This window comes from Silurus meridionalis, chromosome 10 (genome assembly GCF_014805685.1).
Source record: "Silurus meridionalis isolate SWU-2019-XX chromosome 10, ASM1480568v1, whole genome shotgun sequence".
NCBI lineage: Eukaryota > Metazoa > Chordata > Actinopteri > Siluriformes > Siluridae > Silurus > Silurus meridionalis.
Window position 1 is genome coordinate 13,726,128 of NC_060893.1, and position 27,775 is coordinate 13,753,902.

Below are 27,775 nucleotides of genomic sequence, written 5' to 3' on the forward strand. Positions count from 1 at the left end.
GTAGAAGACAGCTAAGATGGCTACATGGTCGGTGTTGTGTGATGTTCCTGATCCTCAGGTTGAAATTAAAGCACGGTCTGAACACGCGGGGATGAATAACACTGTGGTGAGGAACACAATGATGTTTCAATTTGAATATTTTTTAGCAGGACGGTAATTTAGGCGCATTCTGCTCTCTGTAAATCGCAGTTACACGTGTAAACTCGCTACATGCTGAAGTTTGCAAACAAGAGCACATTATAAGTTTTTAAAGAAACATGTTATAACGATGCTCCTGTCAGTATGATCCAGTGGACTTTCACTTTTGTAGTGTTTGGAAAAACAGTTTTTTTTTCTTTGGGTTGCTGCTTTTAAAATAAGTTTTCATGGATGATACTTATACTCATTTTTGATAGTTAATGGTGTGCATTTGTGTATTCGTATATATTTATTATATCTATTTATTTGACTTATCAGAATGTGAATCACCCAAAAGCAAACTGAGGAAAGATGCTCCGTCTGGTGTCTCCTGGGAGGAGATGGAGATGCCCTTCAGCGGCTCTGCGGAGACGAAGGTGCTCAGCTGCAGGTGAACCCAAAGGGCAGGAGCGCTCCACTCAGACCCGTATGAACCCCCTCAACATCCAGATGCTTTCCAAGAATCTGCATGAGCAGATTTTTCGTTCCTCAACAGTAGAGTACTCAAGCGAGGGCATAAAAAGAAGCATAGGGCATTTAGAGAAGCATAATCTCTGGGGAAAGGAAGCACCATTGTTGAGTGATGTGGAGCTGAAGTTACCAGATATGTATGGCAAAAACATTGATGACCACTTTTGCAGACTTGCACAAAAGCAAAGCCTGCCTTATTTGAAGGCAGCCATGCTTCTGCAGCAAGCACAGCTTCCTGACATGCCCCTGCAGTGGGCGTGGGAAGTGGGCTGGGTGAGGTACTGCCCAAATGGAGAACATATGAAGGTGGATTTTCCAGAGGAGAACGCTCTGGTTTTTGACGTGGAAGTCTGCATGGCTGAGGGCCACTGTCCCACACTGGCGGTGGCTGTTTCTCCAAATGCTTGGTGAGATGTAAACTCTAACTCGGTGGGCTGCAAATGGGCCGGTTGGCTGCAGCCACTGCACTGCTTTGTGGATAAAACTGGACACACCCATTTTAAACTCTAATACATACAGTATTTCTGCTGAACTGAAAATGAATTTATTTGAATTGAATTATGAAATGAATTATTGGGCTCTTTTTATCTGATGATGAACACCCTAGGTACTCATGGTGCAGTAAAAGGCTGATTGAGGAGCGGTACAGCTGGTCCAGTCAGCTGACGCCAGCAGACCTAATTCCTTTGGAGACTGCAGCCAACTCCAGCAGGCCTCCAGGTGGACACTGGCAGGAGAGACTCACAGTGGGACACAATGTCAGCTTTGATCGAGCACACATTAAAGAGCAGTATCTCTTAAAGGTACACATTGCCATTGATGTGTTTCATATATCAAATACGAATTTTCCACATTGATCACACTTTTTATTGTTTTCCTGACTGATTGCATTAGTTTATATTTATTGAATTTTTATTTAGATCTAAATGACACCTATAATCTATGCAGGGTTTGCTGATTTAGTAATTGAGTATATACCGTTGCTCATGAACAGGGCTCCAAGATGCGTTTTCTGGATACAATGAGCCTCCACATGGCTATCTCAGGGCTGACGGGTTTCCAGCGATCCCTCTGGATGGCCAGCAGGCATGGCAAGAGAAAAGGATTGCATGAAGTCAAGCAGCACATAAAGAAGCTTGGACGTCGTCCTGAGGGTCCAGCGGTTCGTGGACTTATTAACGTATTACTATAAACTAGGTCTATACAAGAATTGCTGGAATGATGATCAGGATTACTTATCATAATTATTCTTAATATATTGTTTTTATATTGATATCATTATTCAGACAACTATGGCTGTTGTATCTTAATTACACTTTATCACAGCCAGACAATGTTATTGATAGTTAATATTCCTTCACCTTTATAAATCTATGATGTTTATTGACAAGATTAGCAAAATTAAATGTATGTATGCATATCATTAAATGAATATCTTAAGAGTTTGCAACCAGACACTGAGCTAAATAAGCATAACGATCACATTATATATCATTTTATAACCCTGCAATGTTTTCATGAATCCTGGTGCATGTAAACATGATGATGTTTCTGTGTGCTGTTTCCTAGATCGGTTCCTGGGACTGGGTCAGTATAAGCAGTATAAATAACCTAGCTGATGTTCATGCCCTCTATGTTGGAGGGGATTCTCTGGAAAAAGAAGCCAGGGATATTTTTGTTAAGGGCAGCATGAGTGATATTCGGAGCAATTTCCAGGTAAAAGAACACCTAGAAGTTTTTCATATAATGTCAATATTTTTTCTGTATACTCATGCTCTGAATCACAATCAAAGACTCGTAAAAAAGAAAACAATTGGTTTACAAATGTACTTTGTGATGCATTTATAAATTATTCATTAATAATTTACTAATTTTATGCTTACAGGAGCTTATGCTGTATTGTGCAAGAGATGTTCTGGCTACTCATGAGGTGTTTATTCAACAGTTGTCCCTCTTCATGGAAAGGTATAATATTCCACATATACTCTTCACATATCTTTCTTCTTAAACTAAAAGACAGTATAACCTGTCAACAAACCTGTTGTTTATTTATTTATTTTCTATTTTGATATAGGTGTCCCCATCCAGTGACTTTTGCAGGAATGCTGGAGATGGGTGTTTGCTACTTGCCTATCAATCAGAGCTGGGATCGGTATTTGGAGGATGCCCAAGACACATATGAGGAGCTTCAAAGAGAGATGAAGAAGTCTCTGATGATTCTTGCAGATGATGCATGTCAGTTACTGCAGGATGACAAGTAATGGCCATCTTTATGCTTCCAATACGTGTTTTATTATACATAGTTTATTAAAGATTTAATTTCACATGTAAGAATTAATGTAAGTACATCTACTTGAACGTCATGTAAGGTACAAGGAGGATCCTTGGCTTTGGGACTTGGAGTGGGATGTTCAGGAGTTTAAGAAGAAGAAAATAACTATGAGTAAGAGAAAGCAGGCAAAGCTAGAAACTGAAAAAGCAGCAATGGCATCTGCATCTGGCAACCTGAAGAAAGAGTGGGATGAAGGTATGATGTAGCTATTAAAGTACAATATGTGCAAACTATTATTATGTGCAACATAGTGTTTATGTGAGCCTCTGAGAAGTCATTCATTCAATAACATACTGTGTGATGTGTTTCTTTTTATTATTTTTTATCCGATTTTCTGAAAATAACATTGTTGCCTGATTTTATATATATATATATATATATATATATATATATATATATATATATATATATATATATATATATATATATATATATATATATCTCTGCAGATCCAGGACCTCCAGAGGAAGAGGATGAGATGAAGAACCCCAGCAGAGAGCTTGTGGAGCAGCTAAAGGGTACAGTAAACTGCCTGCCAAAGAGGAGACAGCACATGCCTGCACACCCTGGGTGAGTGAACACACATTTATTGCGGGTTATGCTCATGTCATTGGCTAATGTAACTTTTCTCCCTACTTTTCACATTTCTGTCACTTAGTTGGTACCGGAAGCTGTGTGTGAGGATGTCTGAGGAGGAGGAATGGTCTCCTGGAGCCACTCTGATCAGCCTGCAGATGCGAGTGACACCCAAGCTGATGGGCCTGACGTGGGATGGTTTTCCTCTTCACTACACAGAGAAACATGGCTGGGGCTACCTTGTCCCAGGACGAAGAGACAACTTGGAGACCCCAGAGGACACGGAAGGACCTGTATGTCCCTACAGGTAAGTAATTGTCATTACTCTGCTTTTTAATTCAGCATTTTGTGAGCATTTATGAAATCCAAATCAGTAAGAAGATCCATTATTAAGCTCTTAAGAACTAACATACTTTTTTTTTTGGTGCCCCAAAAATTGAATTTTTTTGTCTGACCACATAACAGTTACACGGTTAACATATTCACTTAACTGCATCCCACATTTTATAAATAAAATGATATAATTTGTTAACATTTTGCATTATTCTTATTATATCTGCTGCTGCTTCTTCTTTGTCTTCTTTTATTATTATTATAATATTATTACTTTATTTAGTATTTTTACATGTAATACATTTTCGCTTTATGGGTTTGAAATGGAATAATTTTTTTGGTATTTGCCGTCTGTAGGGCGATTGAAAATACCTACAAAGAATATTGTGAACAGAAAGGGAAGGAACAGCCACAGTGTCTGGACAGTCTGCCCTCAGATGACCTTATGCTGACTGACAGCAGCGTGTGGCAAACAGTAAGAACCTGGATGAGATGCAAGTTATTTGTGGGGCATTGCATACATTGTTCACAATTGGTATAATATGATCATATAGATTATTTTGGGGAGATGGCAGGCAACCAGAGAACCTGGAGCAAAATCACCCAGAAACCTAGCACAGAGTGTAGTCAATGCTACTCACTATGCTTTTGGTGCCATCATTAGATTTGCCGTACCATATGAATTTTTCCAGCATACATTGTATCTCAACCAACCTTCTTGAATATGACGTTGGTTATTCTTTGGTAGTTTCACCGGTTTTTAAGTCACGGTTCGGTTAGATTTCGGTACGTTTAGGGGAAAGAAATGCAAAACATAAAATTGCTTGTCGTTTTCCATTAACGCACTTTATTATTATCAACATTTGTGATCATCAACATTTGAACAGTTTACATTTTTGCAAACATTTTAATAAAATGCCTGCTTGGTTAAATAATTTATAAAATAATATTGTATAATATCATTAATAGAATAAATAAAATGTATGAAATACACTTTTATTATATTGATATAATAAAATAAATTAATAATTATGAATACAATTTTATAAATGGAAAAATTCAATTTAATAATTTACATTTGTTAGAATTCACTTGGGGGTTACAGATGTGTGTGTGTGTGTGTATGATCTAAACTATTCTACTCTTTTCAGCATACATTAGCAAATGTCTTCATTCCTCCAATCCTTAATTCACTCCCTCCCTCAATATGTGTATATGTCAGAATATTCAAATTTAAAAAATGAGAAAACCAACCAACTAGCCTGGTTAGGGTCTAACGCTAGCGTTATGGATTCTTTAGCGTTTTTATGCATGTGCAAAACAAATCTTGTTTCCAGTATGAGTGAGAAGCCACAGTGACACTGCGCTAACTCTAGAGTCTTTTCTTTGTTTTGTTTTTTAAGTTTAATAATAATATTTATAAAAATGCACTCAAAGTGCAATGGGGTGCAATTTCGGTGGAAATACACGTTTCTGAACCCTTTGATTTGAAGGTCTGTGGTCTTGAAGGTAAAGTGTGAGACTTTAATACAATGATACAAATGATCTGCATTTATCAAGAAATACACATTACAACTTTTATGTATAAGGTGATCTTAAGACTGTGATTGTTCTAAAAAATTAAGCTAGTACAGTTTTTATAATTCAGTACATTTTGTACTGAATTATATTTTTAGATGCTGCTGGTTATCTAGAGAATTAAACGTCTTACAGAAGTAAATCTGAACATTAGGGAGTACCTTTTAATATAACAGCATGTGTGCATGCGTTTGTGTGTTTGTCTGTTGTCCTGTAGGTGGAGGAGTTGAGCCGGCTGGAGGCTGTATCTGAAGATGAAGCATTGCCACAGATAGTGAGGGTCAAAAAGACCAAAGTAAATTTCCATTTAAGGCACAGACACAAGCATTTGCATAATTAAGTATTTAAATATATTAATAAACAGATTCTAAATATTCAATTTTTAAGTAGTCATATTTAGGAATTAAACATTTCCCTTGTTTATATCTATATGATATAACAGAGTATGGACTCAGCTCATGAATGTCCCTATCACCATGGTAATGGGCCATACAATGATGTCAACATTCCTGGATGTTGGTTTTTCAAGCTACCTCATAAGGTGATCTGAGGCACTCAGTTGAAGATTTGATTGTAAGAATGAACACTGCTCTGCATTCACGGCCCTGTTGAGTGTGACTTTAGCAGTAATCTTCTTTGTCAGGATGGGAATGAGAATAACGTGGGCAGCCCTTTCTCTAAAGATTTTCTGTCTAAAATGGAGGATGGAACCCTTCAGGCAGGCAGAGGAGGAACCAATGCAGCACGTGCACTGGAGATCAACAAAATGATCTCATTTTGGAGAAACGCCCACAAACGCATCAGGTACACTCCTGAGTGCTTTGCCAGTAATGGACTTGTGAAATTCCCTTTGGTCAGATCTTACTGACTTAGACTATTGTACATTCTTGTTATTGATTTTTTTTTGTCTGTCTGTGAAGTTCTCAGATGGTTGTCTGGCTACGGAGGGGAGAACTTCCTCGCAATGTAATCAAGTATGTCAGTATTATTTTTCACAATTTTCTTATTACATTGTTGCTAAATCTCAAAAAAAAAAAAAAAAAATTCTTTGACCTGCACAGACATGATGAATACAGTGAGGAGGGGCAATATGGTGCCATTTTACCGCAGGTTATTACAGCTGGGACGGTTACTCGCAGAGCTGTCGAACCAACATGGCTTACCGCCAGTAATGCAAGGGTAAGGAAGGAAAAATCACCTTCTTAATTGATCAAGTTCTAAAAAAGCAATTAAAGTTTTTTTTGTTTTATTATTTATTGATAACCAACTAATAAAATTCCCAAGAAACATTGTATAAACTGATCTCTGTAATAACAAGCATTACTTTATAAAGTCTGAGAAGAAGCCAGTTTGAATATATTGAGCAAAGTTTGCACAAGTATGATGCAGTGGCTAAATAATGCATTAGGTGAACATGTAAAGCAATTACAAACGTGTAAAAAATAAAATACTAAATGTAGTTTTGCTCTTATTGGTTCCTGGACACTCTGTAGATCTTTCCTAAGTCCTGAGTCCTGTTTTTGGTTTTAGACTGGTTTCTAAACTGACTGTTGGTCTGGTTATATTTCTGGAGATAAACCTTCATTACATTTCTAATGTAGACTGCAAACACCCCATTTTATTCTCCTGAAGTAACCACACACTCTGTACACAAACCACACACTGTGTTTGTGCCGCTTTATTTAGGTGTTTTAAAAGCATTAAAGAGGAATAACCAGCGTTTCCTAAACCCAATTTCTTTTACAGTAGAGAAATGTGCGATGTGCTTGTATTGTTTTCCTCACAAGTCCCTCTGACCTTGTATCAAAACAGGTCGGAATTCTGTTGTAAATGCAGAGCACAGAACGACAAATTATTCCAACTTTGTGCATGCATATTGTATGACCCCAAAATGATTATTACTCTAATTACAAAGCAATCACCAGTTTGAGTTCCCTGGGGCTTTCAGAGTCCTTGAATAACCACATCAAGGTTGTGTGGAGTTTAGAAGATCTACACTGCAACATTAATGTGTCCTTACTCACAGCTATGACGCACTAAAGGAATAGATTGACAGAAAGGCTTTAACTAAAGCTTTTTTAATTATCCCCTAAAAGCTTGTGTGTCCTTAATGTTTTTGCAGCGGGACCGTGTAGGCAGCGAGCTGAAAGCAATGGTGCAGGTGCCCCCTGGTTATCACCTGGTGGGGTCAGACGTTGACTCACAGGAATTGTGGATTGCAGCTGTGCTTGGAGAGTCTCACTTTGCTGGCTTGCATGGTGAGATAAGATGCCATATTGATTTGCTTTTCCAGTTCCATTTGAGTCAAAGTTAATGTAGAGCAGGCAAACACCCAGCTGCCTAGTTCAGCAATTTGTCAATATTTTATTATTATTACTGGCAAAATTGAATTTGCCAGATCAGCATTTCCCCCAAAATTTCAAACTTATCTTTAAAATGTAACACAAACTAGGTGGTAGCTCAGAGTGTACAATCAAACTACAGTTTTTAGTTTATTTGGGAAAGAATATTTATTCAGTATGAGTATTTTACAGTACATTGTAATCTGTTTAAAATGTCGTGACCTGTTTTCCATAGAAAATACATGTGCAATTTTCCACAATATGCTGCTAAAATCTCAGTGGAAGAAAATTAAATACAGGATCATTTGATTGGTTGGCAGTTCAACAAATAATGGTTTTATTCTTTGTGTCTTTCAGGTTGTACAGCGTTTGGGTGGATGACCTTACAAGGAAAGAAGAGTCAGGGCACAGACTTGCACAGCCGCACTGCAGATGCTGTGGGCATCAGCCGGGAGCACGCCAAAGTCTTCAATTACGGCCGCATTTACGGTGCAGGCCAGCCGTTTGCTGAGCGCCTACTCATGCAGTTTAACCATCGACTCAGCCAAGCTGAGGCAGCCAGTAAAGCGCGCCAGATGTATGCCCTTACTAAGGGACTGCGCAGGTACAACCGGTGGAGAGACAATTATTCAAGCCAGTTTTAATAATGACATGTTTATCTTGAAATAGAATTCATTTTAACCAGGTATCATCTGTCAGAGGAGGGAGAATGGTTAATTAAAGAACTGGGTGTGGATGTGAAGATGGATGAAGACGGGACTGTGTCCAGAGAGGAGTTAAGACGGATTTCAAAACTGCTGGGTCAGAGGTGAGATCACTGAACGTATATTAAGGTTTATTAAAATTGAGACTTGACACTTAAGAAGTTTGTATTTAGATCTTTTAGCTTTGGCTGACTTGATTCATAGAGGTTCGGTAAGAAGTTATTTGGGATCATCATAGTCACTAAATTATGAAAACCTTTGAATAAAACTTGTTTTAGATCTCGGAGTAAGAGGAAGTGGGATATAGTGGGACGACGTGTGTGGAGTGGAGGTACTGAATCGGAGATGTTCAACAAGCTGGAGAGCATTGCTCACTCAGAGCAGCCATCCACCCCTGTGCTAGGCTGTAGAATCTCCCGCGCCTTGGAGCCGGCTGCTGTCAAAGAAGAGGTATTTTAATTTTTTAACAACAAACATTAGAACCCTTTACAAAATCAAATAGTTTACTGTTTAAGATGCACTGATTTCTGACATTGAAAAGTAGAAAGACTTCTTTGTAATTTTTGAAGCACTTTGCTAAATGTGAGAAATACTAAACCTAACCGTAACCCCTTTACAATAAAAAAAAAATTACATTTACAGATACATGCTGTGAAAGTGGGTGGCAATTGGTTGTGATGATGCTAAAATCTAGCATGTTTATGTACGCAGTGACACCTCAATCCAAGCGGTTTTTTTTTGTTGATTGTATTTATTTTTTTTTTTTTTAAGATGCGTTGCATAAAACAGAATGCTGCAAAATCTTCAATGCTCTAATCAATGTTTCATGCAGAGAGTCACTAGTCTTCATGCAATGTGAATTTGCAGGTCCTCAAACTTGCACTTTGGGCTGCAACTCCATAGTGCTGAGCTTGCATTTCCAGTCTCCACTGTTCACATGCATTGAATGAAATTGAAGTAAAAAAAACAATTCATTGATAGCAAAAGGAAATGAGGGCAAAAAAAAGAAATATTATTAGTAAAGGTTTCACAAATGCAAACTGTACCTTTCTCTAAACACACTAGTTTGAAGCATAAATGTTGTAAAAGCAAGTACACCAGTACTTTTGGACATAAATGCAGTATTAGTGTGTGTGTATTTTTAGTTTATTACCAGCAGGGTAAACTGGGTAGTGCAGAGTTCAGCAGTGGACTACCTTCACCTGATGCTGGTGGCCATGAAGTGGTTGATGGAAGAATATGACATAGATGGGCGCTTCTGCATCAGCATCCATGATGAAGTGCGCTACCTAGTAAAGAGCGAGGACCGCTATAGAGCAGCACTCGCGCTACAAATCACCAACTTACTTACTCGGTTAGTGCAAGGTTTATTCTTAACCTGTCTGTATCTGCTTTGAACGAGTTTTATCTGCAGTGTGCATAATTCCATATGACACAAATGCCTGCTGTGTCTCCACAGATGCATATTTGCTTATAAGCTGGGCATGAACGATCTCCCTCAGTCTGTGGCTTTCTTCAGTGCTGTAGATATTGACCAGTGCTTACGTAAAGAGGTCAACATGGACTGCGTAACTCCATCTAATCCTACTGGGCTGGAGCGCCGATTTGGACTATCACAAGGTGTGATTTTATATATATATATATATATTATATATATATTAAACAATGCTCTTACATAGAAATGTGCTTGTTCCGGTGTAAACAATTCTGTGCAGGTCAAGTCTATGTAAGCACAACTCCAATCTAAAAACATGGCCAGTGGTACCTCAGTGGTTTTGCTGGACCCTTGAGCAAGAGCCTTAACATTCAATTGTATAGATGAGATAAAGTTTATCTGAATAACAGTGTCTGCTGAATGCCATAATGACCAAACACACCTTATTGCATTTCTCATTTTATAATTAAAGTGTAACAAAACATAACGACTGATTTTTAAAAATAATTTTCTTAGTATTTTCTATAGACAAAAACAATTTATTATAAATTAGAGGAATTAAAGAACATTAGATTTATACGAGTGTCTGTGGAATTTAACACATTACAAAAGGTACATTAAATGAAAAATGAACACTTTTTTTTTAAACAGGTGAAGCTTTGGATATCTATCAGATCATCGAGATTACTAACGGGTCATTGGCTAAAGGAAAATAGCCCAATCTGTCCAGTACAAAGGAGGAGAAACCCCTGACTTGGTAACTGAGAATCGTAAAAAAAAATCCAGAATGAAAATGTGTTTTCACTGCTTTCTTCTCTTTTTCTTTGGTGCCACACTCTCCTCAGGTGTTTGAGTGTCAGTCTAAGAGAAAAGAAAGATGGCAGGTCATTGTTAGGAAAAGCAAAGCTGTATAGGTGTTCCATACTAGACGTTTTTTCTAGTGTGTAAATGTTTTGAAATTTTTACAACTATGCAAGTGTCATCTTTACTTTGCATTTCAAAACTTGTACAAAAAGTGTTTCACTTTCTATTAATACCTAATTATATCAGCTAAATCCTCAACCGTCGCATTTGATGTAGCTATTAAATATCCTTAGTATTTGGAATTGTAAAAGAGCAGAAGAAAATAAACCTGCTGGCTCTCCTGCTGCTGTTCTTGTAGCGCTGCCTCCAGAGTGGCAGCATTGATCCGAAAGTCTCGCGATGTGCTCAGCTTCATATATTGCATCAGATTTACCTGAAGAACATGTCAGTTATTAAACATTACTTTTTTTTGTATGTATTGTTTTCAGCACCCTTATTCTATTTTTGTACAGTTACTTGCTTATTAAAAATATCAAATAAAATGACTTGACAGTTTACCTTGGACTTCTTGGAGAGAACAATTAGAAACTTCTCATATTGTTCAATGTTGAAGATCAAAGTGGGGATAGGTTTTGTATCACGAAGAACTTTGGCCTAAAGCAATATGGTGTCAAAGGAAAGCATTAGAAAAGTGCAGAGTATGTGCCAGAAGTATATATTCAGAAGAGTAAAAACCCGTACAGAGGCAGCAACCACTGCTTCCTCTTCTTTTCTTTTCTTCTTCTTCTTCTCATTCATGCCTCCATTCATCTCACCACTCTGTAGTTACATTACAATGCAACAGATAATGTGACATGAAAAATATAACATGATTGTCAACTAAGCAAATAAAAAAGAAAAGATCTTACCTGCACAAATGTGATGAACGAATAGCACTGAGGCGTGAGGTGAGAGCCTGATAACTTCACCTTTATGGCGCACACACACCCCATGCAAAAATAAGAGAAAAAAAAAACAATGTGCAATTTTATATCATGTGAATTAATATTTTATCTGTCAAGTTAGATTCTCCCTCATGGTTTACATCAGCAATTTAAAAAACAAAACAAAAATAAAACAGGTTCTCACCAGTTTCTCCAGACGAGCAGGGAGTTGACCAGGATGAGCTACACACAACTGGATATACTGCAGCAGAAAAGGAATAACAGTACAAGAGAGATTCCTCTCAAACAATTTAGGATTTATGCAAAATTGCAGATTATAAAATTAATTTTATTTCATTTCAGGCCACAAAATTTTACTTACTACAGCACATCTACAGTGAGGAAAATAAGTATTTGAACACCCTGCTATTTTGCAAGTTCTCCCACTTAGAAATCATGGAGGGGTAGTTCTGGGCTGATTTCTTACCTTCCTTAGGATCATTGAGACCCCACAAGGTGAGATCTTGCATGGAGCCCCAGTCCGAGGGAGATTGACAGTCATGTTTAGCTTCTTCCATTTTCTAATGATTGCTCCAACAGTGGACCTTTTTTCACCAAGCTGCTTGGCAATTTCCCCGTAGCCCTTTCCAGCTTTGTGGAGGTGTACAATTTTGTCTCTAGTGTCTTTGGACAGCTCTTTGGTCTTGGCCATGTTAGTAGTTGGATTCTTACTGATTGTATGGGGTGGACAGGTGTCTTTATGCAGCTAACGACCTCAAACAGGTGCATCTAATTTAGGATAATAAATGTAGTGGAGGTGGACATTTTAAAGGCAGACTAACAGGTCTTTGAGGGTCAGAATTCTAGCTGATAGACAGGTGTTTAAATACTTATTTGCAGCTGTATCATACAAATAAATAGTTTAAAAATCATATATTGTGATTTCTGGATTTTTTTTTTTTTTTAAGATTATTTCTCTCACAGTGGACATGCACCTACAATGACAATTTCAGACCCCTCCATGATTTCTAAGTGGGAGAACTTGCAAAATAGCAGGGTGTTCAAATACTTATTTTCCTCACTGTATGTACATATGATTGATAAAACAACAGGAATAAATACTAAATAATACAATAATTATTTTTAAACCGTTCTTTTTGCAGTCCTTCAGAATATCTTATAATCCAGTATTAAAACTGTGTATGGTTAATTACCGTATTTTTAGGACTATAACCCGCTACATTTTTCCTATGTTTTGAACCCCGCGGCTTAAACAACGAAGCGGCTAATTTATGAATTTTTCCTGGGTTTTTCCCGGTTTTACAAACTTCAAGCCAAAAAACTGAACCCCATAACATTAGACCAATGAAATTTCCGAACGGAACGAAAAAAAAAAAAAAAAACGCACTTCACCTGTGTTCTGAGCTGCACGGCATCAGGAGAAAAATTTTTTTTTTAAACGCACGATGATGCCAAAAGATAAACTCCCAAGAGAAATAGTTGTGAAAGGAAGGAGGAAGACAGTGAACAATGACTTTCTTGGTAGGCTACTGTTTAGATACAAGCCGTTGTAACGCGTTGAGTCTGGGTCAAGGGAGAGCTCTCTAACACCAGTTGCAACAGAAATCATATAAGCACAGACAGGTTTCCAAAACTCGTGCTTTTTTATTTTTCTTGGCAACGGCGTTAAGGGTTAGTCAGCATCAGAAAATAAGGACATAATCCTCGGTCCTGCACACATGCAGTAATACGGAAAAATGCACGGGCATGCTATTCCCAAAATACCGCTCTGCTCCTAAAAGAAGCGCAACATATTTCACCTGTTACACAGTGTGTAACATGTCTTTCGTTAAAGCCTGTGTAAAGTACATTAGTTTAAGTGTAGACACCTGCAGCTTATAGACAGGTGCAGCTTATTTATGGTAAAAATATTTGTATAATTCAGTGGGTGCGGCTTATAGTCCGGAAATTACGGTAGTTTGATATTTTACTACTAAGCTACATCATTTCTGGGTTTTCAGTTTTAATAACTTGTTGTAAAAATGTTGTTTTAGGGAGCATATCAATTGATAGGTGTGGATCTCACGTATTTAATGAGGGTGGTGAGAATGGCGTAGGTTCGGCTGAGCTCTCGCAGCAGGGCATCAGTGCAGGCACCAGGAGGAAGAGCTGTTTGCACAAGCTCATTCAGAGCTGTCAGCAGCGTGCCCAACTGCAGTGTCAGTGCTTTTTCCACAGGGTCCTGCTGGGCTGATGATTGTGAGGGGCCTCCTGTTACACAGAGACATACAGCAGACAACACAGTTCAATTCAACACCTTCTGTAATTGAAGAGCATCACTGTGTTTTAGTACAACTAAAATATTCTGTACAAACAGTACAAATTATACCAATAAAATGGGATAGTTGATGATTCTTATAAAATATTACAAAACTGAGTCATACCTGTGTTTGTTCCATCAGATGTTATCTGGGCTTTTTTCTTAGCTATCAACCAATCTGCTTCATCCAACACCCTCCCCACCTGGGACAACACTAAGAGCTGGAGAGGGAGTGATTTCAACAGTCAGATTAATGTTTCTTAAATTGTAGCATGTAGATGTAATACAAATGGACATGTGCTTTATAAGCCAATCTAAAATCAGATCTCTGGTCATGTGAGAAATGGCCTTTTAAAAAAAAAAAAACTCACTGTGGTAGATGCTGCGGTCTTCATGCTTACAATTGCAAAGTGAGACTGCTTCTCCACCTCAACATCCTGTACAGAGAGAAAGGGAGATGATCAACATGTAACAGTCTATAAGACAAGAAAGCATGGTGTGGAAAACACCTTTAGTCTTGCATCAAAACTCATTTCTCCTATAGTTTAAATCGTGTACAAAGATGACAATTAAATTAGGTCCCAAAAAGGGATGTATATTGCACATATAATCAATGACAAGGTTTTCTGAGAAACAAACGTATATGCACTTAAAGCAGACAAACATTTATGTAAATTTCCCATTGGTATAAATACAGTTTCTATCATCTACCTGTAACAATGTAAGTGTATTTATTTTATCAGTGTGGCAATGCTTTCATTTGCAATGTTCATACGCATGCTAAAGATACTGTAGGTAGTGGTTAAGGCTGTGACCGGGCGACCTGGCTATATATCAGCATTAGTCTTTATTGCAGACGAGTCTACACGTAATAGCGTACTGCTTTAGCGCTGCAGTCATCAAGTTCAGCTTTAAGAACTAAGCATTGTGGTTTTATACACATTTTGGGGGGAGGGCAGTCCCTCCGAAGTAGAACAATGCACTCAGGTGGGAAGTAGCTGTCCTGGCTCAGATAAGTCTCTCAGACCACTTCATTATCATAGAAATACCAAAGATTCACACAGTTTTGCCATTCTCTCGGATCATTGGTTAAATCATGAGCAAATGGTCACCAACGCAGCAGGAGACGGAGACGAGGCGATACCTTCCCCTTTGTTTCATACAAAGGAGCATTAGAAGCTTATAAACCTCCATACAGCACTTTGTTTTTACATCATCATGTAATTGATGCTGTTACTACGTTTGTTTCCTATAAGATGTATAGTGTTTTATATATATATATATATATATATATATATATATAGAGATAGATAGATAGATAGATAGATAGATAGATAGATAGATAGATAGATAGATAGATAGATAGATAGATAGATAGATAGATAGATAGTTAGTTATAGTTATATAGTTTGCAATACAGAAGAATAAAATAAAACATCAGTTTAAAAATGATATTCCTACTGTGCTTAACATATAGAAACTAGATAGGCAGACACACATACCTGGTCTATGTCCCCTAGCTGACTGTGGATGTCCTGACAGAGTTCCCACAGCAGAGACACAGGACTTTTGTAAAGGACATGTAAACCAAACAGCAGAGACAGTAGTCCCTTACTAAAAGATACATCCTCTGTATATGAGAAAGAGAGAGCTCATATAAGCAATAATGGATACCACAAGCCTTTCAACTTGAACTGATCGGAAGTTAAGGATTTGTATAAACTATATGAAATTTCTCTCTCATTCTCTGCACTGATGCACATCAAACAGGAAAAAAACTAAATTACATCACATGATTTATTATGCAAACACACACAGAGGTATAAGCAAGGCTTACCAAAGCTGGTTTCTTTGCAAATTTTTACTGTCCAGGTAACCATCTGTAGAAACTTAAAAAAGAAATCCATATAAAGAATAGCAATTAACAGACCTATATTTAGAAAAGATTATAATCATGTTCAAGTGGAAGTATTTGTGTAAACGGGTACCTGTTGAGAGGTGGGCTCCAGTAGGCGGGACAGCACACTGAGGATGCTGACCAGCAGTTGAGCCTCTCTGCTGTTGAAGTCTTCCTCTCCTCCACTCAGCTGGCTGAACAGGGCACGCTGTTCTCAAACACACATGCACAGCTTTATACATCATCAAGTCTGGACAGAATGCTCTCTCACTGTAGGTTCGCTGGAAAAAATTTAAATAACGTTTCTACCTGAAATTGCCGAATGTAGAAAGCAGACTTTTCTGTCAAGTTTCCATTTTCAGGTGCACTTTCCTCCTCCTCCTGTCTACAAACATCTAAAGGGAACAGACACACAGCTATTACTTGTGCTATAGGAAGCTGCAGAATTAATATGTTTAAATCGCACATCAGAAAAATTCCCCAACACTCAATCAGAGATTCCTGCTGATGGACTCTCAAATTCAAAAGCATACATATATTAAACAGGATTTGAGTCAGGTTTTGTTGAAATGTCTACTGCTTCTGATTTGTCTCTAATTTGTCCAGGTACATAGCTCCATTTATGTTTCCTTGCATACCTTTTACTTCTGGACTTCAGTGTGCACAAATATTTTTTTCTGACCAGAGTATATTGGTCCAAAAGAGTTATGATTTGACAAAATGCTTTTACATGCCAATCTCTTTTTAGAAAAGTTCTGTGAGAAACCGACATTTTGTTACAGTTCATTGTTTTCTCATGGTTTTCTGACTAACTGTTGTTCCTGCTGCATTCAGCGGTCACTGCAACTCTTTCAAGTGCCTGCTGTCTTCTCTCATTCCGTCCTTGTCATTAGTCTTAGAAAATAAGACATTTAGTTCTGGTTCCATGCTCTCTCCACCTGCACTGTCTTTGTGCTTTGTGGTGTCTTTGCATCTTAGACACCAGTTAATCCCAACTCTAAGTACCAAGTCAATTATAATATTATTTCAAATATTATTATTATTATATATGTGGTTTACATTTCACTGCAAGTTGTATTCTGTATATAACTATGTGACAAATAATAAAAAAAAAATCTTAAATCTTATTATATTATATACTTTCTGTCACTGCATAAAGTCACCTACCAAGAGAAGACAGGAAGTTGGACACTTTGGTGGGGTATTGCTGTATTATGGTGCTAAAGATTCGAAGCAACCCCTCCAGACACAGCAGAGACACACTGGAACTCTTTTCCTTCTTTCCAGCATCCTCCACAGATGATGGGATGTTGGTATATCGCCACATTAGCACACTGAGGAAGTAGACGAGATGTTACATTTACAGCACTTAGCAGACATTAGCAAAGTGTTTCTTTTTCTAAGAACAAACAAACAAAGAAAAAATCTTGTTTCTACTTTTACACTTGGATAAACATGGCTGGTGTGTTTAATAAAGAGGACAAAAAGCACACACAGCACTTAAAAAAAAAACCCAGCATCATTGCCCACCAACCAGATTTAAGTACATCAAATAGTAGTCCTATGGTGACAAACAAGAGAGCTGACTAAATATGCATAGCTGACTGATATGTAATATAATACCTACAATGTGCAGTAATGTCTCTGATAATACACCTTATGCATTAAGTGTCTGTACGTTTTTCACTGCATTTGCCTTTAAAGGTAGTCATCGACTTACGACCACGATTGGTTCCGACAGACCGGTCGTAACACGATTTGGCACGTTAATAGAGTAGGCTATATGTACAGTATTGTGAAATTATGTTATAAAAATCTTTAAGTAGTATTTGTTCATTTTATGCCATTTGTATCATCTCTACTCCATTTTGATTCACGAATTCTTTCATCATTCAAAACGCAGAGATGGTAGTGCTGCAGGAAGCTGGCACGCACTGTCGTACGCCGTAAGTTGCATAGGTCGTAAGTCGACGACTACCTGTATATCTATTTATTTGTTCTACTTTTTCAACAATGTCTGCAGTTTTCTTTTACTGTCATAGCCTTAAAAATCTTCACTGCTATAGCCTTTACATTTATTTGCTGTACATACACATTATATATATATCATGCTGTACATCTATCTATCTATCTATCTATCTATCTATCTATCTATCTATCTATCTATCTATCTAAAATTGTTTTTGTCAATCTTAAAATCCATCCCAGCTGTGTTTAAAGGACACTTTCAAATAAAGTCTGAATATGTTTTGCAGAAGAGGCGACCTAGTGATTTCACAGAGATAGCGGAAAGTCTTCTCAGAGTTCTGGCCATCAGGTCCATCTGTGTAGCCCGTCTCCTCCAGGTGTTGGACTTTCTGCAGAGCTGCACTCACACTGTAGCGAAGAAACTCTCCACTGGAGCGCAGCACTGACAAGCTCTCTTCGTGAGTGCGAGTACTGTCCCTGCACAGGCGAATAGCAATCAAACCGTGTATATCTGATCAGAACCAGACATTTTAAGACACAATATGCATTGATCACCATGTGATCTGTGGTGGTTATTTTACAGTGACAGTCAAAATTCATGACAAGTTTAAGACCATACTCATTGAAACACATGCTCACTGCTATATACCGGAAGAGAGCAGTCAATAGGGTGGACACAAATCCCACAGAGAGAAGACTGCGGGGAGATTTACTAGCAGGGGTCCGGCCCTTTCCAGACTTCTCCCTGAGGATCTCAGCCAGCTTGTAGTAATGATTAAAAAGCTCCAGAACATCTTGAAAACGGCTTTTGCTGCTCAAAACACACACACACACACACACACACACACACACACACACACACACACACACACCTTTTAGGTACAATCAACACTGTTCTTACCCATGTTAATTCTTTGGTAAGCAGGATGTTCTCTAGCAAAACTTTCACAAAAATGTAACAATCCTAACAATCCATTTTCAGAATTCCCAATTTACTCTCAAAAGTTCAATTTAGATGCTTTATCTAACAGGGGTGAAAGCCTAGAGAGCCTTATAACACAACACTTCCAATGTTTAACCTGTAGTTGCCTGCGATGAAGTTGTATTCTATGAGAACCTCATACACTCCCATCACCAGCACAGCAAAGAGACTGTTCTTCACTCCAACACTGGATGCCATGGAAAACTCGGCTGACTTATCCTATCAGAGGCAGATGAAATTTATTTAGGTTCCTCAGACAATTTGAATCGTCTGAAACCCTGCAGTTCAAAGTGCATACCAGCTCAAAGTCCTCCAGCTCACACTTGATCATGCGTCTAGTTACACTCTCCAGAATTGTATGGAGTTCATCCTGAAACCCTTCTTCATCTTCCTCTTCATCACCACTCTCACCTCCACATGGATCTTGAACACTCTGATACCACAGCAAGCAGTGGATGGTGCAAGAGAGCAAGTGAGCCTAAATGAGGAAAAAAGGAAAGGAAGTCAACCAGACTTTGATAAAATTGAGATGTAAATGTTATTAGGGTATAAAATCTCTCTCTCATTATATATATATATATATATATATATATATATATATATATATATATATATATATATATATATATATATATATATATATATATATATATATTTACCAGAGGCTCCTGGAGGAAGATCTGATCACCCTGTGCACTTATGCATGACTCCAACTTCACAGGTGGCAAAAGGTCCTGCTCAGGCTCATAATATCGCTTCAGCTAGAGAACAGACATGGGCACACAATTTTATTAGGCAATATTCATCAAATAATATGAAGTTAATAAATATTTAACATAAATACCAAGAACAGTTTTCTTCTCCAAGGTACAACAACCCACCTGTGACAGAAGTGTCTGCATAATGGACCCTGCCAACTGAGAGTTGCGTCGTAGAACATCATGGAAACCCTTGAATCAAGATTATTAAACAAACAACAATATTAATACTCATTGCAAATGCAATTGATTGGACATGATTTGGAAAGGCACAGTTTAAGTCAAGTCAAGTCAAGTTTATCTTTTATAGCGCTTTTCACAACAGATATTGTCTCAAAGCAGCTTTACAGAAATCAAATTTTAATAGCTAAAAATGCAGATTAGCACCAAAACCAATCAGAAAGTTAAATAAACTTCCTGAGCTTGAAGAGAGAGCTTAAATGATTAAATAAACTGATAAATACAAATAACTGAAATTGAATTGACTCTGGCTAGAGCTGGCCGCTGGGCCAAAACAAGCAACCAGGAGGGCCTCTGTGAAAAAGGTAAACAAGAAGCTGATGTCCCTCTGGTTGCGCTTCAGAGATAAAGTGTGGAGATAGGAGAAACTTGCTGATGGTCAACTATCATAGCATCACTCCTATTATGGCAGATTGGTCAGACAGAAGCCTCAAGATAAATGAAATCTTGTTTGTGTCCTGCACTTCCCTCTAGCCATAAATGCAGGGATTTTTGCTTTGCCATTATATGTATTAAGTGTAGATTGGCACCCATACACAGTATTCATTGTCTAGAATAACAGGAAAAAATCCAAGATTATAAAATAAAACAAGTCTGACCTCGTACAGCATGAGACGAACATCAGCTTGCTGGCTGAGACAGCGTCGAAGACTGTTCAGGATCTCCAGACAGAAAGCCTCATTAGCAGCAGTGTTATAGCGCGAGTGGACATCTGCCTGGACCTGAGGAGCACAACACATACCCTTTAACTCACACTTCTCAACCAAACCTCGCATGCTGTGTTGCTGTGATCAATAACTGCTGGAGAAGCACTTGTACTCTGTATTCAGTGTAGACCATGAAGATGATCAACAAGTGACATGTGGGTCATAAGCACTTGCACTTTGGTTACCTGGCTGGAGGTCAGGGCCTGGCTGGACTGACTGGAAGCCAGACTTCCCAAGACCCGAAAGTTCTTTAGCAGCAAAAGAAAACCAGCCACAGCAGACTTTCGTCCATCCAATTGGCTACAGAGAATCAGTCAGTGATTAGTTTTTCTGTGGTTAATAAAATAACTAGGATAGTAAAACTTTCCAAATATCACAAAGCACACCTATATATATATATATATATATATATATATATATATATATATATATATATATATATATATATATATATATTTATTTATTTTAAGGTATATATTCAATACAAATTTCATCCAATCAGATAAGGAATAGCATGAAATGTACAAAATTCAAATGTGGGTTATATTATTACCTGGAGAACATTGATTTCCGCAGCACCAAAATTAGGGCATCCTTTAAGCTCATACTGACTTTGAGCAGTGGCTTAAGAAAAAAAATAAAAATTAAAATAAGAGTTTAAAAAGTAGCATTGTTACCTCATTAACAAATGTATAAATGCTTTGACAAAGTTAAACGTATAAATATTTCATTAGCTAACATAAAACATTCCTAGCTCTTTCTAGAGTTTACCTGCACTGCTTTGAGTAACCCCTGAACTGTAGTGAGGGGCAGGAAAGATAACTGGTCAAAGGTCTCTATCACTTTTGAGGAGGACTCCAGAAGGATCATAGGAGCAGAAATCACAATATTGTAAAGTAGATCTGGAAGAGAAGAGATATCAAATATTGTTACAAATTAGAAATCATTGTAAATATGTTGCAAATGTTTGGAATTTTTTAATAATTATGATTAATTCAATACCAATAAAATGTGTAACTGGTGAAGCTGTCTTAGAAACCAAACGATTCAGGACTTGCTCCAGGATTTCTCCCCTGATCGGCTCATGTATCTAAAGGTGAAACACTGGCTGTTAAAATAAGTGTTTAAAACACAGTTTTAAACTTGATAACAAAACAAAACTGACCTTAAAGCTCTCTAGAAGAATTTGCCCACCAAGTTTACATGCCAATTGAGAAGGTGTTTTCGCTACAGCAGTGGCAATTTCAGTGGTCTTTCCAAAAGGTCCTGCCTTTGAGCCGAACAAGTCCAGAAGGATAAAGCCTAACTGCACCAAGCTCTGTGTGACATGATCCCAGCCGAACACACTAAACAAAAATGACAAACAAAAATAAATTTAAATAAAAGATTTATTTTCTTAAGTTGAATCTGAAGTCAAACATCACCAGTGCTCAGTTTTAATACCAGAAAATTCCCAAACAATGTGGAGAATAAACACAAGCACTACTAAGTGAACTATCAAAAAAAATATAACATAAGTAACACGAACATGTAATTTACACTAAAAAAATCTAATTTCTTTACTGTTTTACTAACCGGGACAGTAAAAGTAAAACATGAGGTGAGCTCATGCTGACCTGTTTCTGACCGTGTCCATGATCATGTGAGATACACTGTGGCAGGAGGGAAGCAGATCCTGAAGAAACTTAGAACCTTGCTGAGCTTGTTCATCCTTAAAACTCTTAGTGATTGCACCTTTCAAAAACTCAAACACCTACATAATAATCAGAGACAAAGCAAAAAGCCATCTTAAGATTAAAGCCATGTGCAAAAATGCAGTGTTTCCTAATAGTTCCTGAACGTGCCAGAACGTACTTGCTCTTCATGTCGCTGAATGCGAGCCACAGAAAGCAGCAGAGCAATACTGAAGGGACACAGTGGCTGACCCTGAGATACCTACAGAGACAAATTTAATTTTAGATTATATTTGGTGACATTTATGCTTCTAGATGCGATCAAAATAATTTTTAGGGTTGTGGGTATAATAATGCAGCCATGCACACATTCTAGGTACAATCTGAATATCGAATCTATGAGAATAAAACTGAAGCTCATGTGGAAACTTGAAAAAAGTGTTTACCTTGAGATTTTTTAAGAACTCTCGACCAAGCTCGTGATCAAGGCGAATAGCAAATACAATGTGCAGTATAGCAGTTCCTTCCACATGCCTCAGCTGGTCCTGTGGGATGGTCTGTACCTCAACATCCTTACTCCTGACAACACAGCACAATTAAAGCATTATGCATTTGTACAATCACACATGGCTCAGTGAAACAGCATATGAACTCAGGATCAACATCACAAACATTCATATTCAAGCAGAATCCATACATTAATTTTATATATATATATAAAAAGCTTTCTTTCGGCTTCTCCCATTAGGGGTCGCCACAACGGACCATCCGCATGTTTGATTTGGCACATGTTTTTATGCAGGATGCCCTTTCTAACGCAACCCTCCCCATTTATCCAGGCTTGGGAGCGGCACTAAGGCTTGTGCAACCCTAATGGCTGGGGTTGGTTCCCTGACCGGGGATCGAACCCGGGCCACATCGTTGAGAGCGCCGCATCCTAACCACTAGATACACACACACACACACACACACACACACACACACACACACACACACAATATATTATATATATATATATATATATATATATATATATATATATATATATATATATATATATATATATATATATATATATATATATATATATATATATATATATATATATATATATATATATATATATATATATATATATATATATATATATATATATATATATATATTTATAAATATATATACATATATATACATATATATACATACACACACACACACACACACACATACACATCCATACATACATACACACACACACACACCATCACAATGTATACACCATCACAATGGATTTGAAATAAAGCAATAACGGGATTTACTAAATGTATTAATTGTTTAGGAAACAAAACCATTGTGGTTGTGTTCAGAAGCAAAATTGTATCACTGTCCAAATACTGATACAATACATATATATGTACTGCATAAACAATCATACATACTCTCCTTTGCTTTGCTCCTCTTTCTGGCGAAGGTCCTGCTCTCGAAAATATTTAATAATTCCCTCCAGCAGAAGCCTTTTACAGCCCTGCTTAAGAAAGAGACAATTTGTTTATATAAAAGATCTATATAAAAATAAAATATACTGTAATTATTTCTCCTCTAAACAGTGTATCCATTAAACAATAAAAGCAGGGGTCACCACTAGTTGCCTTTTTTTTTTTTTGTTTTTTTTTTTTTTTTTAAATACCTCACCATAGCGCCACTTACCAGTGAGCTGCATTAATTTTTTTATGTTGCTATTCTTTTTTTAAATCACGCTTGCATTGGTGTGAATTTGAAAATGACAATAATAAAATATAGATGATATATAGATATATAGATATAAATGAATAGCATTAATTATTAATAACATAATTAAAGATAAAATGAGCAAATTTGTTATTTCAGAAGTGTGTATCAAACTGGTAGCCCTTTACATTAATCTGTACCCAATAAGTAGCTTTCAGTTTCAAAAGGTTGGCTTAAGTTTATTCTTTTGTTTCATCACACTTGCATAGATAGATCACTTTTGATCCATGTCGGTAAATTGAATGTAATATCACAAAACCTAAAAAGATTTTTTCAAATAATTTGTTGTCATTGAAAAAAAGATATTCGGAATATTCATGGATCATGAAATTCATAGATCAGTGAATATTAAATGCTGAATGATTTAACAAGATGAAGCAAACAAAATGCCCATGAAACAACATGGGAAATGAATTCGGGTCATGTTAGACCCATGTTGTGCATTAGAAGGGGTTTGCATAGCTTGTGCATCAAAGGGTTAAACAGTAGTACCTGCATTAGGAAAATAGGATTCGCTAAAGAGGGCATACATACGCAGCCAAGGGATATCCCTTACTCCTTATAAACACTTTACACATAGTGTGACTGTGTAATATGAGGCAGGCATGTGAAAGTAGCAGACCTTGGCAGACAGAAGCAGCAGCTGGTAAATTACAGGAGGTATCTCTTGCAGGTCCAGTTTATGGAACATCCTCAGGACCTTCTCAATCAAAAACTGCAACTCCTCTGGAGATAAGGGCACATCCCTTTAAAAGACAGAAAAACAAAAACTCCCAGGACGTGTGCAGATAAAGAGGTAAAAACGTAAATAAAATACCACAGCAGTGTGGGCTGAGAGCCAATTCAAGGGTAAACATTCTGGGTTCTTTCTAACCTGAACATGGTGGTGAGGTGGATCACACACTGGGGGTCCCACCTGTTAAAAAAAATAAATACATTACAAGATTTTGCTTTAAGTTTAATTCAGTTATATTTGTATAGCGCGTTAACAATATACATTGTACCAATGCAGCTTTACAGAGATAATTATGTTATAAAATGTACATTTATATGTTGTTTATTCTTCATATATAATATTGTTCCAGCGGTCAATCAATTATTTAGGTTTACCTCACACATTTAAGTATAAATTTAACATTTGTTTCTTCATTAACAATGTATTAACAATGTAATCAAGACCAGAGAGAGCACTAAATACTGCATATAACCGGAGAGATTGGCTCTGTATTCACAGTTAAAGAACAAACGCAATCGCCACCTTAAATAGCCACAGTGATTGAATAGAGCCTTATTCATTAATTTTGATCTGTCCATTATACATTTAAAACAGACAAAAGAAAAAAAAAAAAAAAAGAATACGTACCTGCTTGAACAAAGGCTATTGATCAGCTGCTTCTTGTATTCCTCTCCACTTAACTCTCCTAAACACAAAAGAACAGAATAGAGAACAGTAGTGAGTGATATAAAAAATGTAAACATGTAAGAACCCCAGAGATGTGGTGTGAGAGAAAACCATAACCTTTGCCATAAGCTAAAGTCTCTGTAGCTGCCAGGGCAGTGAGGATGGTAGGGAAAAGCTCTAGTGATTTACCACTTCCCATTTCACCCCCTTTTATTGCGTCCACATATAAAGATGCCAACGCTGCCAATGCAGGGCCAGGTAGAACATGGGTCTGTAACACAGGAAAATCCTTACCTTCAAACGCATACTCTTGCATTTTAGACCCTAATAGTGACGATGGCTTTTGGCATCGAGTGAATTCCACTAAAGAAAACAATACAATAATACATTTTTAATACATAAAGTTTTTTTTTTACCTCTAACATTAGCAACCCGATAATATCTGAAGCCACCTCTGTCTGTAGGTCTCCCGATTCACAGAGAGGAATACAGTGTTTATACACACACAACCTGCGACCAGCCCCATCCGAACTACTCACTGGTGAGCCTTAAATAAGGCATACAAAAAAAACATTCGTTAATGTTTAGGAAAAGCAGCGTGTGCCGAAGCATGTGTCATGCAAATTACCTCTAAATATAGCTTTGATCAAGGCTGCTGTATCCTTGCCTTTCAGAGCAGCATTTGTGATCATTGCAGTCAACTGCAGAAAAAAGTGAGCTTAGATTTTAAAGCATCATTTCCTTTAAAGCACAACAAAAATAAAAATGTCTTTCAGCTCTATTGTTTATGCAATCACTGGATTTGGTGAATGTTGACAAAATCTATTTTCCTGCACATATACTGTATGTACCATATTAAATAATGCACACACACACACACACACACACACACACACACACACACACACACACACACACAGAGAGAGAGAGAGAGAGAGAGAGAGAGAGAGAGAGAGAGAGAGAGAGAGAGAATACTTCAATTCAATTCCTTAATTACTTTATTTTGTATTCTTACAACACTTACTCAACAATCTATTTCTAAAAACTGATAAAGAACTGGTCAAGCTCACTGGAATAAATAATAATCCAATAAAAATCTCATTGCTGCTCAGGGATATAATCACAAGTGTATGATTCTCAGCTATTATCGTTTCTGTGTGTTTTAAGTACACACCTGATCATTAGACAGAGAAGTCAGGTGATGCTGGAGCTCCTTAATACCATCTCCCTCCGATAAGGACAAAATCTTGTCAGCTGCTTTCATACTGGATGATTATTAAAGTCTGTGAACATATTTTACAAAATAAACTGATGTACATTTGCATCATTCCTCATATTATACCTTAACCATATTAATTCAGGAAATAAGCATGATGCATCATGAATTCTCAATATAAATGTATGATATTTGCTATGATACAAAGTAAAAAGTTTAATTCCCCATGCAGTGCACAAGGGTATGGAGACTGATGATCCGCTGTGGCGCCCCCTAACGGGAACAGCCGAAAGGAAAAGTGTACAAAGGCAAGTGTGATATTCAGAGGGTCACAAAACTGTATGTAGTCAGATTTTTTATTGTGTCAGTCAACAAAAGCTGTTCAGACACTGACAACTTTCCAGACATGTAATTTGCAATCAATGACATATCTAGGCAACTTCAATCAGCGCGTGCTTGTGCGTGTGTCTTACGTCACGGATAAAAACAAAGCGTATCTGCTCCTAGTTCGTTTATGCACACAGACATTAGCATGCACGGTTAAAGTAGATGTAGTTTACTTGTTTATTTATCGATCAGGCGACCTTATTGTTAGAATAATAAATTGTACGACCGCAGAGTTCTCCTCGTTTGCAAGCGTTAAAATAACTAAAGTCTGTACAAGCATTATTGCGCGTATATATTAGTATATATATTAGCATAGATCCGTAACACAAATATTACCTTTTTTGGTCAAACTGGACGGTATTAGCTGGTTTTGATCACATCCACGGCAACAGTGACTTTTTCAGTATAAACTCTTTTAGTATAAAACTCCCGCCAGAGGAGCTACAGTCTAACGTTCCCATTCGTTACACAAAAAGTGGTTTCTCATTGGCCTATTTTGTTAATGCCCACCCCTTTTTTAACCAATCATTACACACGTCAAGGAAATAACGTAACGCGCGCGAGAAGTGACTGGATTCTGATTGTGCGGTTCGCCTCCTCTAGTAATCAATGATCCATAACAGTCAGCGGAATTTTCTATCATAATTAAACTATTTATATACTGTATCTCTTTAATGAAAAAAAAATCTACTTTTGAAATAGAAGCAGTTCGGATACACTTACTGCTCTAAGACAAAAGATAAAGTTTCACTGCAAACCTAA

General features: G+C 37.3%; 2 protein-coding genes across 3 annotated transcripts; one reads left to right on the forward strand and one right to left on the reverse strand.

The window, feature by feature from the left end:
- On the forward strand, positions 1 to 10,716 carry polg (polymerase (DNA directed), gamma). Its single transcript, XM_046859492.1, has 23 exons — positions 1 to 106; positions 457 to 1,055; positions 1,256 to 1,451; positions 1,643 to 1,810; positions 2,218 to 2,364; positions 2,534 to 2,613; positions 2,723 to 2,905; positions 3,018 to 3,175; positions 3,430 to 3,550; positions 3,639 to 3,863; positions 4,247 to 4,364; positions 5,685 to 5,762; positions 5,910 to 6,008; positions 6,111 to 6,271; positions 6,388 to 6,441; positions 6,529 to 6,646; positions 7,590 to 7,725; positions 8,167 to 8,413; positions 8,495 to 8,617; positions 8,792 to 8,963; positions 9,659 to 9,867; positions 9,973 to 10,133; positions 10,600 to 10,716. Exons 2-23 carry the CDS (start codon positions 490 to 492, stop codon positions 10,662 to 10,664), a joined length of 3,585 nt encoding a protein of 1,194 aa, XP_046715448.1. The 5' UTR covers positions 1 to 106; positions 457 to 489; the 3' UTR covers positions 10,665 to 10,716.
- On the reverse strand, positions 10,402 to 27,479 carry fanci (FA complementation group I). 2 transcript variants are annotated; one of them, XM_046859491.1, is made up of 38 exons: positions 27,350 to 27,479; positions 26,585 to 26,693; positions 26,039 to 26,111; positions 25,827 to 25,957; positions 25,528 to 25,681; positions 25,372 to 25,429; positions 24,883 to 24,924; positions 24,631 to 24,754; positions 23,660 to 23,745; positions 22,667 to 22,799; positions 22,402 to 22,482; positions 22,164 to 22,300; positions 21,713 to 21,893; positions 21,550 to 21,637; positions 21,319 to 21,449; positions 21,101 to 21,171; positions 20,733 to 20,847; positions 20,440 to 20,562; positions 19,724 to 19,792; positions 19,502 to 19,603; positions 19,141 to 19,320; positions 18,940 to 19,061; positions 18,510 to 18,671; positions 18,158 to 18,337; positions 17,060 to 17,226; positions 16,202 to 16,287; positions 15,984 to 16,100; positions 15,833 to 15,884; positions 15,498 to 15,625; positions 14,367 to 14,432; positions 14,120 to 14,216; positions 13,762 to 13,946; positions 11,881 to 11,937; positions 11,661 to 11,720; positions 11,494 to 11,571; positions 11,311 to 11,406; positions 11,081 to 11,185; positions 10,402 to 10,809 (listed from the first exon to the last, which is right to left on the reverse strand). In XM_046859491.1, exons 2-38 carry the CDS (start codon positions 26,672 to 26,674, stop codon positions 10,750 to 10,752), a joined length of 3,987 nt encoding a protein of 1,328 aa, XP_046715447.1. In that variant the 5' UTR covers positions 26,675 to 26,693; positions 27,350 to 27,479; the 3' UTR covers positions 10,402 to 10,749. The 2 variants fall into 2 exon arrangements, with proteins under 2 accessions (XP_046715447.1, XP_046715446.1); XM_046859490.1 differs by having other exon boundaries at positions 23,660 to 23,748.
- Positions 27,480 to 27,775: the final 296 nt, after the last annotated feature.

What these genes read in the sequence shown, in the direction of transcription:
- fanci (XM_046859490.1), bottom strand. Translation starts at nt 26,674, where the DNA reads ATGAAAGCAGCTGACAAGATTTTGTCCTTATCGGAGGGAGATGGTATT. An exon ending in TTCATCGCAGGCAACTACAG is followed by an intron (nt 18,672 to 18,939) that starts GTTAAACATTGG and finishes TGTTTTGAGCAG; the next exon opens with CAAAAGCCGTTTTCAAGATG. An exon ending in CTATTGACTGCTCTCTTCCG is followed by an intron (nt 18,338 to 18,509) that starts GTATATAGCAGT and finishes TCGCCTGTGCAG; the next exon opens with GGACAGTACTCGCACTCACG.
- polg (XM_046859492.1), top strand. Translation starts at nt 490, where the DNA reads ATGCTCCGTCTGGTGTCTCCTGGGAGGAGATGGAGATGCCCTTCAGCG. An exon ending in TTTTCAAGCTACCTCATAAG is followed by an intron (nt 6,009 to 6,110) that starts GTGATCTGAGGC and finishes CTTCTTTGTCAG; the next exon opens with GATGGGAATGAGAATAACGT. An exon ending in CTTACTAAGGGACTGCGCAG is followed by an intron (nt 8,414 to 8,494) that starts GTACAACCGGTG and finishes CATTTTAACCAG; the next exon opens with GTATCATCTGTCAGAGGAGG.